This window comes from Polistes canadensis, unplaced genomic scaffold (assembly GCF_001313835.1).
Source record: "Polistes canadensis isolate GaletaPanama2010 unplaced genomic scaffold, ASM131383v1 scaffold_33, whole genome shotgun sequence".
NCBI classification, from domain to species: Eukaryota; Metazoa; Arthropoda; class Insecta; order Hymenoptera; family Vespidae; genus Polistes; species Polistes canadensis.
The window spans coordinates 363,327-376,876 of NW_014569580.1; the positions used below are offsets into that span (position 1 = coordinate 363,327).

General features: G+C 29.9%; 2 protein-coding genes and 1 long non-coding RNA gene across 4 annotated transcripts; 1 reads left to right on the forward strand and 2 right to left on the reverse strand.

Moving 5' to 3' along the window:
- Positions 1-2,380: 2,380 nt before the first annotated feature.
- Positions 2,381-5,356, reverse strand: LOC106784272 (aladin). The gene is made up of 8 exons (XM_014743625.1): positions 5,052-5,356; positions 4,853-4,891; positions 4,342-4,745; positions 4,135-4,252; positions 3,754-4,053; positions 3,496-3,665; positions 3,096-3,417; positions 2,381-2,998 (listed from the first exon to the last, which is right to left on the reverse strand). Exons 3-8 carry the CDS (start codon positions 4,698-4,700, stop codon positions 2,771-2,773), a joined length of 1,497 nt encoding a protein of 498 aa, XP_014599111.1. The 5' UTR covers positions 4,701-4,745; positions 4,853-4,891; positions 5,052-5,356; the 3' UTR covers positions 2,381-2,770.
- A 1,206-nt stretch (positions 5,357-6,562) lies between these two features.
- Positions 6,563-12,132, reverse strand: LOC106784268 (ER membrane protein complex subunit 1). Of its 2 annotated transcripts, XM_014743613.1 has the most exons (15): positions 11,889-12,132; positions 11,635-11,750; positions 11,280-11,463; positions 10,656-10,811; positions 10,232-10,568; positions 9,843-10,146; positions 9,324-9,344; positions 8,666-8,838; positions 8,409-8,570; positions 8,043-8,327; positions 7,773-7,968; positions 7,436-7,633; positions 7,235-7,360; positions 6,920-7,147; positions 6,563-6,855 (listed from the first exon to the last, which is right to left on the reverse strand). In XM_014743613.1, exons 1-15 carry the CDS (start codon positions 12,029-12,031, stop codon positions 6,695-6,697), a joined length of 2,790 nt encoding a protein of 929 aa, XP_014599099.1. In that variant the 5' UTR covers positions 12,032-12,132; the 3' UTR covers positions 6,563-6,694. The 2 variants fall into 2 exon arrangements, with proteins under 2 accessions (XP_014599099.1, XP_014599100.1); XM_014743614.1 differs by lacking the exon at positions 9,324-9,344.
- Positions 12,133-12,257: 125 nt separating this feature from the next.
- Positions 12,258-13,443, forward strand: LOC106784276. The gene is made up of 2 exons (XR_001381403.1): positions 12,258-12,717; positions 12,798-13,443. It is a non-coding gene; the product is annotated as an uncharacterized LOC106784276 (long non-coding RNA).
- Positions 13,444-13,550: the final 107 nt, after the last annotated feature.

The window sequence follows — 13,550 nt, forward strand, 5'->3', positions numbered from 1 at the left end:
TGTTGACGATGGTACATATTATAGTGCAACCCTGGTCCAACTGGCGACATGCGAAGCAAATCAATTTTTTTCTTTTTTAAATAAAAATTTAAATAAACATCTATGAGACAAAGAAAATTAATAATTCAAATTAAAAGAAATATATTTTATACGGACAATATTTATAAAAGCCGCCGGCATTCTTAAACTTACGTATGACACTAATTTTTGACGTGACGTTAATTGACTTATTCAATATCTATCTTTCTTTCGCAAATGTAATAAAAAATCATTTTATCTTTCGAAAAATACATCTCGGAAACTGTTAATAACTTTTCCAAAACGATTGAAATGATTTATAACAATGTTTTTCCCTATTTATTTCCGAGATACCTGTAAACACTCGAAACAGTTACAGCTCGGTCGTCATTGTAAGCAAGTCAGATTCGACACGTGCCTCTTCGGACGAAATCATTTTGAGAAGTTTTTATCTTAAAATAATATTCTTACATTATTCCTAATAATAATTATTAATTATAAATTATCATCGTTCGTTCGTCGAATTGTGTTCTTTTTCTCTCTCATCGTTTTCTATTACTTCGTTATCAAATCAAAAGTGAATTTTTCATAAACAACCGAGATTTATTTTCTACCTTTTATTTAATATTAAAAATTAATTATTTATTAAATATATATATATATATATTTTTTGTTCACAAAGCATTACTTGAATTCTCATCGTCGTTGACGATAAGAGACAATCGAAAATCTATGTTTAAACGGTTTATTAATTGTCAACAAGTTTATTAATGTTCATTTAATTCAAATTTCTATGAAACAATTGTATAAGCCATCAAATACGAAATAATTTTTTTATGGAATTACATACTTACACGGACACACTCGAAGGACATACATGAAACACGAAAGATAAGAAGTGTCAACGATCTAAAAGAATTTTGAATATAGAGGAGACTTAATAGTTCACATACATGGGTGACTAGATGACTAGATGTGCGGTGGATGAACTAATTTCGAGAAAATAGAGAACTCTAAGAAAAACAGAGAGAAAGTAAAGGAGGGAGGGATGAAAAGAGGGTGCTCAGGATGATCTTTCGTCGCTCGAGCCCCAAGAATCGGGTGGAGAACAAAAAAATGTCAAACCAGCTGCCGCACACGCGTCGCTTATTAACAACAGCTTCTTCGCGCGCGCACATGAGGATATGTCGTTCACTCTTCTCGCTTATGTTACTGCCTACTATTATTTCATGGGCATTACCCCCCTCCTGCCCCCTCCTCACTCTCTCTCTCTCTCTCTTTCTACATATTTTTTACAATGATTTTTATATAAATAATGAATAACGAATGAATATTAAAGTATTTAGAAAAATGTTTGATTGTGTTTCTAAAACGTCTACTGTTATTACTACATTACTATTAAATTATTGTACATACAAAGTATCTATAACATATAATTATATAATGTTTTATAGAGGACTGTATAATTAATATGTAGCCCATAATTTTATATTACACGTTATTAATATTTATATATATATATACCATTATACCGTACTATTATTTATACCAGTAGATTAATTATAAATAAAAAAAATCAATTGAAAACATTTGTTACATAGAGTTCACTGTTATAATTATATTGGCACCCCTATACAACAATATAATAAGAGAAGATTTTTTAAAAGCAATGTAATATTTTATATATATGTATATGTAATTGTAAAACATTAAATCGATCATCGTCCCCATATATAAGGACATTCCCTGCACCCAAGCATACATCTTAGAGTTGCATCTTACAGTTGCTTATACGTCATATTACGGGTAGATAAGTGATAGAGTGGCACATATGGTGTGCCAGCCCTCTATGCTTACATTATATACATACACTATGCTCTCTCTTTCTCTTTCTCTCTCTCTCTTTCTCTCTCGGCCGTACTTTTTTGTCAAGGCACCTGTCAACCTCGTCCAGAGCATAGTCACCGCATGTGTGTACGGTCCCTTCTTAAGTAAACATACTAAAAAAAAAGGATTCTGATCTTGCAACGCATACGGACGCAATAACTTAGGAAATGCATTGAAAAAGAAATAAAAAGCAAAACAGAAAAGAGCTGAATAAAAAAATAAAAAGAAAATCAAATAAAATAAAACACACACACGCACACACGCATACACGCGACATACACGTACAAAATTATTTAATTGTTTTGCAAAAAGGTATTACAATTATGAAATATAGAATAATTTTGTTTGAAAAATATATTTGTATGTATGTAAAATTTGTTATGTTATATTAAAGTGTAGAATTTATTTATCGTATTATTATTATTATTATTATTATATTTTAAATTAAATTAAAAAATAAAGTAATTACTTATCATTTATTATCGCGATTGCATCATTGCATAGGAATAGTATGTACATCCATAAATCGGACGACATATAATATGTATTGAAAATAGCTAGAGATACATAACATTCTGTCGGGTTATATAGCATTCGGTCAAGCAACGTAAAAATAGAAAGACGTGCGCTCTGCATGTGACTTCGTATAATTAGGTACCAAACTCGAGAACTTGTATGTCCTATACGTTGCTCGTGTAGCAGCATGTTTGAGACCCTAGCATTGGATCGCGTTTTCTTATTTCTTTTTTTCTCTCTCTTTTCGTTCTTTTTTTTTAAAGAAGATTTTTTCAGTTTCTTCTTTTTTTCATTTCTCCGACATTAATGACGAGTCAAAGACCGATAGAAAAATGATGTAATTTTGACTTTATGCTTTTCCATCGTAACTATGAACGATAGGAAAGTGTTGTATACGTCCGCTATTCCAGGCAATAGTTAAACAAACTGTCGAATTTTCGGTAAGACATTTTTGATAAAAATTCATACAATTCGGCAATTCTCCGGGTAAACCTTTAATGAAAGTAAATGGTTTAACTTCGATCGCTTTGCCCAAATTACATATTTTCGTTTTTATCAAAGCAATCAATGGACTGTTCTGTAAACAAAATCGAAGAAAAAAATAATTGATTATTTTTGAGAGGTCGGCAATATTTATTCTCTTTCTTAATATACAATTTTATTTGAATATTTACCTGAAAGAGAACGGCAAGATATTGACCCATAGAATCCCATTCCATTGCTACTATTTTACCACCAACTCTAACGGAAGTTTCATTTGTATTAGTAAAAGTGACTTCGGCTAAATTGATTATAGGGATTGCTACAGTGATGTCATCCACCGAAGATTTAGTATCAAAAATATTTCCTTCGAGTGGTAATGAATAAATAACAGGATCGTCGCTTGACGCAAATATCAATGCTAAGTTTGGTCCAAAACAAGCAACTGCTATGCGTCCGGACGGTACGGTCCATCTTTCTGTGTACCATGGCTTTGGAGTATCAGTATGCCAAACTCTGAATAGAAATAAATCAATGATACAAACTGATTCATTATAAAACATATAATTATTAGTTATTGATAATACGACTTACCTAAAAATGTTTTTACATGTAGCTGAAAATAAACGACTTCCACAAAGAGACCAACGTACAAGACATAATCCACCGCCAGCTACTCGCTTTATTGGCACACCTTCTTCTTTGGAAACATCCCATACAATCATATTGTGATCATTCGGTGAAATAGATACCAATAGATTACCCTTAAATAAATGAGTATAATTAAATCATCTAATATTATGACAGATTTACTTTTTTAAATAGAAAACTTAAAACATTTTATATTAACACCTGTGGGTGCCAGGCTATGCTGGTAACAGGAGTATGATTTCTTCGCTTCAATAACACAGCATAACTTAACATATTACTAGCAGCACCCAATTCGATTGTCCAAACTAAAGCACCTTGGTGACACGCTGCGGCTAATACTTTTCCAGCATTAGGACACCAACTTAACTGATAAATGTACTTTTGAGCGCTATGTCGCAAAACTGGTATCACAGATATGCCTTCTGAAAATATACGTATTCTATCATCTCTTGTTGCAACTGCTAAGCGGGTACAATGCGGATGCCACGATATGCAACGCACCTAAAAATAAGTAAAAATAACAAAATTTCTTCTTTTTCTATTTTATAATAATATTATAAAGTTATTCCAATAGAGTCATACAATAGAGTTATTCCAATCACGTGTAGGAACTACATCAGTAATGGATCCTGATCCAGTGGCTAGTAAAGCTTCCGTTTGAAAAATACCTTTTTCTACGGTGTCTAAAGCCCACGTGAGACTATTAAATCAAAATATTCAAACTATTAAGATATGTTTATTTTTATCGATAATAATTCAATAACATTAAAAATACATTTACATCCATACTTTACAGCTATCCAATGTATTACGTTTGTTACATTATCCGAATCCTCAGATGCAGCATAACGTAAAGCTTCTGTAAATCCTTTTTCCCTCCACATGCTTATAAGCTTTTTAAAGATACTGTCTTGAACCGGTTGGAATAAAAAACCATTGTTCATAGCACGAATAGATTCACATGTACCAAGCATATCGCTGGTAATAGTAACTACTGGGTACTTGCGTAGATGTTCGTAAAGAGGATGCATTTCATGGTGCATCTCTAAATGACTGTTGTATATAACATCATCAGATTTAATACCAGCAGTGGCCAGTTGCATATGTGATGGTGATGGAAAATCGTCCAAAGACAATATCTTAATCATTTTTAAAAATTCTTGTTGCTGTGCGACAGAGTTTAATGCTATAACCTATAAATTATAAAACCAAATCAAATTCTAAACAATTTCTTAGAAGTGTTATAATATAATAAATCATAATATAATTTACAAAATATAATGCGTTAAGGTTAACTTACTTGTTCTTCTCGTCAATTTGATTGATGACGCGCGCGAATCTGCACAAAAAGAAAAACAATTAATATAATTAATAATATATAGTTATTAGTACACAACATTTGTGATAAAAAGAAACAAGAATTTTTGTCGAATAATGTCACGATTATTTTGCATAAAATAATTATAATGAATACTTATATATCTTTAAAGATAGATTACCTCAAAGGTATTTATTAACTCTTTCGTTACGCCATGTTTAAGTGTATAATAAGTATGTTACCGATTGCTAACAAGAAATGAATTTATTTAAAAGAAAAAAAAAAGAATTGATTCCGACTATTATCGACCGTGCACTTAAACAAATTTTCTAATTACCGACGGTGCAAAAACGTCATCTTAAATTAAGGAACGAATATAATAAAAGATTCGTTTAAGATGTTGAACGGAGATCTTTTTGTTTAAAAATTATAGACCGACATGAACTTTTAAAAGGTTTAACAACATTTGAACTGCTTTGCGATTCATTAATAAAAAATCTGATAAATGTTCGTCGGAGGTTATCGATTGTATCAAAACAATCTCAGACAATGATGTTCAAGATTTTTCAATTATATTATTTTACAAATATCATTAAAGAATTATATACTCGACAATATACACCCCCAAGCTTGCTCATAGTATATATCTATGCGTATCAATTGCTAAATACGAAAATATTTTATAATACAAGTTAATAGCTATAGAAACAATAATGGCTTTGTGCTATTTAGGTAATTCTTCCAACGAGTCTGATATCGTCTTGGTATATTAAGTATCAAATACAATAATGTTATTGTTGCTAGGTATCACTAATGGTTGCATTTCTTATGAAATTGTTGCTTTGACGAAATGTCTTAGTATTTCTACAAAAGTATAAATTACACACGACAAAACGTTCAATTTGAATTTCTTGAAGGTAGCGTACATATGTATTTCATTAAATTATACGTTTTTGTATATTTCTTTATTTTTGTTCAATATATGAATTTTATACATTGTTATTTTACATTCTTTCAAAGTACAGAAAATGCAATGCCAAATAAATATCTACAAAATGTGAGAACAATAATTACATATATTAAATAAAAAATTCTATTCAAACGCAAATAGAGATAATGAAAAGTTGTTAAAAAGGTGAGATTATCAAATAAATACGTTTATACTCGACAATTTGCACGGGAAACTTGCACGACGAAGAATATTATTTTTCCATAATGTCTAAAAATCTTCTAGAATCATATAAGTGTTGATTTACATTTTCTAGTCATAAATAACTATTACATACATATAGAATTCACCCTGCTATCTTGACTGCGGAGTGTGGCAATTAGTGGAATGTGCTCAAACAGAAATGAAATAATAATAATGGTTAACAAAAGCAATGTGAATGTTAAATACTTGATGGTATAATAAATAAGATATTTGTTCTAAAGGTACAAGAGTATATGCACGCATAAATATAAAGTTATTTTTAAACAAACAAACAAAAAACAACAACATAATCCTAAGCATGCAAGTTGTTTGAGATAATCTTTCACGGTCCTATTAAAATATATTAAATTGTATATTTTTGAATAGATTAAAAATGTTTAAAAGAAAACTATCTAATCTGCGCGCCTTGTACCAATAAAGACATAAATTCCTATAGCATCAGTATTAAAAATTTCGGGATGGATAACAAAGCTAATTCATTTACTTTGTATTATAGTTAACTATTTATAAAACAGTTGTTATTTTTACAAATCATTAGCAAAAACTTTGCTTATAGCAATAAAATACTCAACAAAGTTACGCGTTAATTTTCTATTAAAATCGGTGCTCTATCATTTCCATGCCTGCTTCTGAGCCTTCTGCGATGCTAATTTCTTCGTCACGTACGACGAAATTAATAATGCTGCTAATACTATTACAATAAGATAATAGTCAAAGTCTTCTTTTAACACATCGAACGTCTTAGACGGTGCCACTCGTGTGTAGAATATATCTATTAAAAATGTAACATTAAATGAATATCTTATTAAAAAAGTGTGCATCTCTTTGTAACTTACCTAATCCATGTACAAAAACTAAACAGGTACTCTCAAGACCGCTAGGACTAGTATGAATACCTAATACTCTGAATATACTCTGATTATAATTTATAATAGTATCCATATGAATAGGTATTTCAGGCATATATGGTATGACACCTTCTTCACGCATTTCAGGATTAATGGGTCGTCTTGGATCTACCATCATCCATGGTAACTCTATAATTCCACCATTTGCTAGGGAAACTGTTAAACGTGATTAGAATTTATGAATAGATGAGGGATATTATATTTCTTCTATGTCAAGTTATCATGTTATAATAAACAACATACCTATAATATGTTTACTGGTAATACCTTTCTCCGTAATAGTCTCTCTCATATATTCTATCGATGCTGGGAAAATGAATGCTTGTCTTTCTACGATTGGTGATTTGGTTGTAGCCAAAGAAGAGAACACTGTAAAATAATAATATTAATAATAATATCAATATAATATGTTACAAATGAATGCATATTTGTTACTTGGTTTACCTGTCACATTACTCTGTATTTTTCCTTCGTAAAGTTCCAAAGTTGCAATTTCAGTTCTTCGACTTTTTTCATTAAAATAACTATAGATCAACCAATTCTCAGAATGTACTATATGAAACGGACCACGAACTCTTTTATGTACGATGGAAAATATCATGGCACCCGATACTACATCCAACAAATAAATGTTGAGGGTATCTAAATGATGAAAAAAAAGAAACTAAGTAATATTTCGTATAGTTTTGAGTTAATCGATTCGTTACATAATACGTAATATATAATATGAAAAAAAAATTTTTCAAGTAAGAGTATTATCATATTTTTCTAATATACTTACTTTTGTGAGTATTTCCAACGCCTTCCGATGCAACTGCTACTAAATTAGGATTAATATATTTATACAGGACAGATCTATCACTTAAAACTCGACCTTGAGAGTGAACACGTTCGATTGGACTTTTGGAGACAACTTGTACTATTTTTTGATTTTTTGGAGAGAGTAATAATTCCCAAACTTTATGAGCTACTAACTCCTAAAAAAAAAAATTCAAAGTTATTATTTGTTAATTATTTAGTTATTCTATTAAATGATTCATTAATTCAAGACCTGAGATGTACTGTAAGAAAGAGAAAATCCAGATAACAAGCCAGTAGTTTGATCTGCTGTAAATATATAAGTATTCTTTCCCAGAGAAGCTGCAATAGCGGTCGCACTTTTGGGATACACATGAATCTTATCTCGTGCATCAAGTATAAGAACTGCTCTTAGAAAATCATCCGTTGTCACATGAAGCAACATAGATTGTTTTATTCTATATCCTAATTTTATCAAACCGTCTAAAGGTTGTCCAGTAATTGGATTGAATGTGTATATAATACCTTCACCAGATACCTAAGATACAATGAAATTCTAATTATTAATGGAAATTAATCGAGATGATATTAATTTTTGAAAATGTAAATAACACGATACTTTATCTTCCGCTAGTAACGCGCACTGAGGTGGATAGGGAAAATGCCTACTTCCTCGTTGTACATATAAAACCATTGCATTTGATATTTTGTTAAATCCACGAATATTAGGTATTTTAAGTTGCCAAATAATTTCACCTTTTCTAGTTTCAATACCAAAGATCTGTAAAGAAAATGTATATATAAATCATACTTTGTGCGCGATAATATTGTTAAATTACATATAGAAATAATAATCTGTTGTATTTTTGTCTATACCTTTCCAGCGGATGTGACAGCAACAATCATTTTATGCAGACTGAATTTATCTCGTACCAAGTCAGTTCGCTGATTAGATTGTTGTGGGACCAAGTCTAACATGGATTGTATAAAAGCTTTTGCTTGATTAAATTGAGAAACAATTCTTCTTAGCATCATACTCAATACATCCCCTGGGTATATATATATATATATAAATAAAAAAAAACAGAAACGAATTATTAGAGATAAATAAAAAATAAAACAAAATATGTTATTAATATCTATTTATCGCGATTGCTTTATAGTATCATTATTTGAATCATATTATAAAAGAAATGAGCATACAGCAGGTATCTTAAAAATTACGATTTATCCGTAAGTAGGCGTAATCAAAATTAACGGAAGAGAGCAGTCACAGTTTTTTAATTATACATGCATAACATTTGGTAAACTATATATGCTAAAAGAAATTAGATTTTTATAATACAGTGCATAAAATGATCATAAACTTGTCCTTTAAAGCATTCATAAAGGAACACATTTACATTTCGGCAGGTTAATGTTATTATAATACTTCTATTGTAGGTATATACTGCTAAATCATGCAAATATAAATTTTGTAGATAGCAGTAAGAAAAATGTTTGTCAAATTAGTTTTCCCTGCTCCACTACTTACATGAAATGTCTACATCAATACCTGCCAGCAGCCATTCACAAAAGAAAAATTAATTAATATAACTTAAGAAATATGTTATTTATCATAAATTAATTGCCACTAAATAGTATCAATTAATCACGACAATTATAAACAGTTGCAATAGCAAGCTTTTCTGAAGAACTTTCTAAAAAGTAATAACAGTATAAAAAATCTCAAAAGTAGATGTATCATAAGCATTATCAATCCATTATCAGTATATACATTTAAACGGCGTTAATACTGATACTTTTCCAACTCGATACAACAGGCACAAAAATAAATAAACAAACTGTAAATAAAAAAAAAAAAAATAAAAAAAAAACTATCATTTATTGAGAAAACCTGTTGCGTCTTATACCGTGTAATATATTTATATTTTTATCATTTTTCTTCTGTAATATTATTGACAGAAAGGACGCATATGCAAACAAAGTGCAATTGCGCTTTGTGACTTAAACTTGAATATTTGTTATATTTGTAAGACAAAATTATACATACTTTCTTTCTGATCAAACTCTGTTTCGATGGCTTGATCCCTGTCTGACATGGGTAATTCTATAATTTCAACGGCTACAATTTTTGCAAGGGCCTCTTCCCTTGCCCATACTAATTTGTTATGCTGCAATAATGCAATAGTATGATCTTGCGAAGACAACAAATGACGGCATGTTAATCCTTTTGTCTGATGCATACAAATCGATGCCACTATTACAGGTGATAACAAGGAAACATGGGGAAGAGTTCCTGTTATATTTGGTAGAGAATCCAATGTTAGCAGATCCGTTGCTACAACTTCTGTAATCTGAATTATAGACATATTAATTATAAAAAACGAATAAGATCGAATATTCGAATATGAAAAATATAATAAATCAATCTAAACTTACTTCATTTCTATAAGTTGTTTCTAGTAATACTTTTCGATTCTCTATAGAGGTAATATATAGATTTGCATCACCCGCGATGTCTCTTTGAATCGTAATTGTAGTTTCTCCAACAACAAGAATTCGTTTTCTTTGATTGTTATCTGCGCTGATAGACACTACGGATTCATCTCCGAGTACAGACTCCAATTGGTATGGTCCTTGAGCTCCAGCACCAAATATACTATTTATAGTAACCATTTGAGGTTCTACATTTGTATCAAATAAATGTACTAAAAATAGCATGCCTAAAGAATTGTCTCCCTTTAAGCAAGCTAAATATGGAGCAACCAAAACACATCTATATAAACACACAAAATAATACGATTTTTGTATACGAATATATATAATAAATATAATATATACGAGTATGTAATACGATTCTTACTCTGTTTCAGGAGTTATAAATGGAGCTGATACTTTTCTCGATTTTAATTTTTCACCAGTTTTACTATCGTACGATGTTACCTCAACTCCGCTATTGTAGATAGGTAAAATGTGGTGCAATGTTCCATCCTTGATATGCCATTTTACTTCTTCTATTCTATATCACAAAATATTTTTTCCTTTTATAATACATGAAAAAAAGTCTATTTTATACAAAATGACATAAATATTGAACATTCGTTTAAGTTCATTTCATCATTCTATAATATAATATTTCCTAGCAAAAATAAGATTATCAATAAAAGTAATATCAATTTGATATTCTAGTTAAATGTATAATATATTTGTAAGTTGAATGTGTTACGAAAAAGTACATCGATAATAATTGTGCACTGAATAAAGGCAAAAACCTGTTAGCAGTATACAATCCCAATGTAGAAAAGGATCTAAATGTAGAATCATGTCTGAAAAATGAATTAAAAAAAAAAAATGAATGAAAAATCAATTCTCTATGATCCACGAAAGATATCCACTTTGTACACCAAATGAAATAGTAAGAAATTGATGTTAAAGAAGCTTACATTTGCATTACAAAGGGAATATCTGACAATTGTTTAAGACTAACCTGTCAGAATTTTGTTCGGCAATTGGCCATTCGTTAAGTATATGTCCCGTTGTTAGATCCCATGCACGAACAATGGCTGGAACTCCGCCGCTTACAGATATTAGGTCCCCATCCGCAATACCTCCTATTGCTCGAATGTGACCAGCATATCCTTTCTCTAATATCTTTCTCCATAATATTTGACCTGATACATAATCCATAATATTTTAATATTACTACCTTTTTTCGTTTATCTAATAAATGAAAAGAGTATTCAATACATAAAGTCAAATTTTGTTTTCAATTTTAATATTATTACGGTTTTTCTAAGTATAACAATACATATATAATATTAAAGTAATTACATTTCACATACCTGTTTTCAGATTTAATGCGGCAATAACGTTTTCTTCTGTAGCAACAATAACCTTTTTAGCGGTTGAAATCGTATCGAAATTGGCAAATTTGATTTTTCCTACGTAATTTTGTTTCCTGCAATAGGAAGAGTAACAAAATTATTAACATATACTAGATGCATGATGATTTGTATATTTTCTTTGAAGCATATCTCTGTATTATTTAAACAACTAATTTCAATGGTCAGTAAGTTGGAATAAAAATTTAATTTACCAATCGAATTTTCCCACTTGATCTTCGTAAAGACATAGAGAAAGATTAAATAAACTTATAAATATAATAAGATATTGTAATATCTGTACATCCGTTAAAAACCGGCTGACATTCCCTCTGAGACTCCACGCAAAGGAAGCCATGATGAAAAACCTCTATATATCAAAGTATCAGCTGGTGGTGTATTACTTTCTCTCAACTTCTGCTAGGCCTTCAACTGCTTGGACATGTGATATGAAACAAATCTATGTGGCTGTTTGACTATATACAAATTTTCATGTAAAACAGATAAGACAGATGACGCAGCCATAAGTCCATGTAGATACGGGGAAGACACTAACAATAAATGGACAAAATACTAATTCGTGCGCTAGAGTGCACGTCAATCGCGTTCATAAATACAAATTGTGTAAAATAAATACAATTACCATTAGTCATGTAAATTCGTCCACCATTTTTCTACTGTACGTACACGTATTACACGTTGCATTCTATAATATATACCATGTATATAAAATATTAAATATGAAATAATGAAAATCTAATGTGTGTGTATAAATAGCTATGGTTTTAAACTCTTAGGGTAAATCTCCTTTTGCGGGAGGAGACCCCCGAGCAATCGATATTACTTCGTTGAATTTATTCTGCAATCATTATATATCATATACGCGTATTCGTAAGAAATATTAAATATTTAGATTTCTACAAATACTGATCACGATAAATATTCTATCGAAATTAGCATCAAATTAATGGCTGCTAAAAATAAATCATAATACAAAATGAAATATTTATCTGAACTGTTGAATAATCGACATTAAAAAGAAAGGTAAAAGTTGTATCATTGACGCATTTGTATTCCAAACAAAATTATTATATTATATTAAATATTCTTATCTGTTTTATTAGAAGATGGCTAATAGTAATGATCAAATACATGATCTTGATTTGATCGAATATTGATCTTCTATTATTCTTACTTTAATGTGTATTAAATTGATTTTGATACTAAAAAAATATATAAATAATAGTGAAAATAAAGGATGACCAACTGTTAAACACGAAAAAACAGGTATTCCCCGTTTTTACAGTTGTATCAAGACGATATTTAGTGACGGGCATTTTCTATATACTATTTTCATATTTGCTTAATTAATGTGTTATAAATAATCCTTTCAAGTAAAACTCGTTAAATATGTAATAAAACTATATTAACGTGTTTATTTCTAAATTGTCTTCATTCTAAATACCCTATACCAATAATTTTCAAGCAAAAATCTAGTACGGTTGTACGATTGTAGTACGATTTTAAGTGACACTCACTGTATATTTATTTATAGTGCATTTATTGGTACAGTTCGAAAAATGAACAGAGTTTTAAGTTGTTTAAGTTGCACTATCGCGCTATTCGTTTACTGTAACATTAATAAAACTTTACGTTATTACTGAGAACATTTACTTATACAGAGCTAAAAATACATAGCATTGAAGGACATTTTATCGATAGCTAAAGTGGATAATAGAATATGCCAGCGCTTTTACAGCGTCTTAAGAAGGAGAGGTAATGAATTCAGTCGTGATAGCTGTCTAGTAGCACATACACTCATTTATTATTTATATTATTATTTATTATTATTATTATATATTTAGATTGTACGTAGC

What these genes read in the sequence shown, in the direction of transcription:
- LOC106784272 (XM_014743625.1), bottom strand. Translation starts at nt 4,700, where the DNA reads ATGATTAAGATATTGTCTTTGGACGATTTTCCATCACCATCACATATG. An exon ending in GTGATTGGAATAACTCTATT is followed by an intron (nt 4,054 to 4,134) that starts GTATGACTCTAT and finishes ACTTATTTTTAG; the next exon opens with GTGCGTTGCATATCGTGGCA. An exon ending in ACATGTAAAAACATTTTTAG is followed by an intron (nt 3,418 to 3,495) that starts GTAAGTCGTATT and finishes ATTTCTATTCAG; the next exon opens with AGTTTGGCATACTGATACTC.
- LOC106784268 (XM_014743613.1), bottom strand. Translation starts at nt 12,031, where the DNA reads ATGGCTTCCTTTGCGTGGAGTCTCAGAGGGAATGTCAGCCGGTTTTTA. An exon ending in TTTATAACTCCTGAAACAGA is followed by an intron (nt 10,569 to 10,655) that starts GTAAGAATCGTA and finishes GTGTTTATATAG; the next exon opens with ATGTGTTTTGGTTGCTCCAT. An exon ending in TATTGATGTAGACATTTCAT is followed by an intron (nt 8,839 to 9,323) that starts GTAAGTAGTGGA and finishes ATATATACCCAG; the next exon opens with GGGATGTATTGAGTATGATG.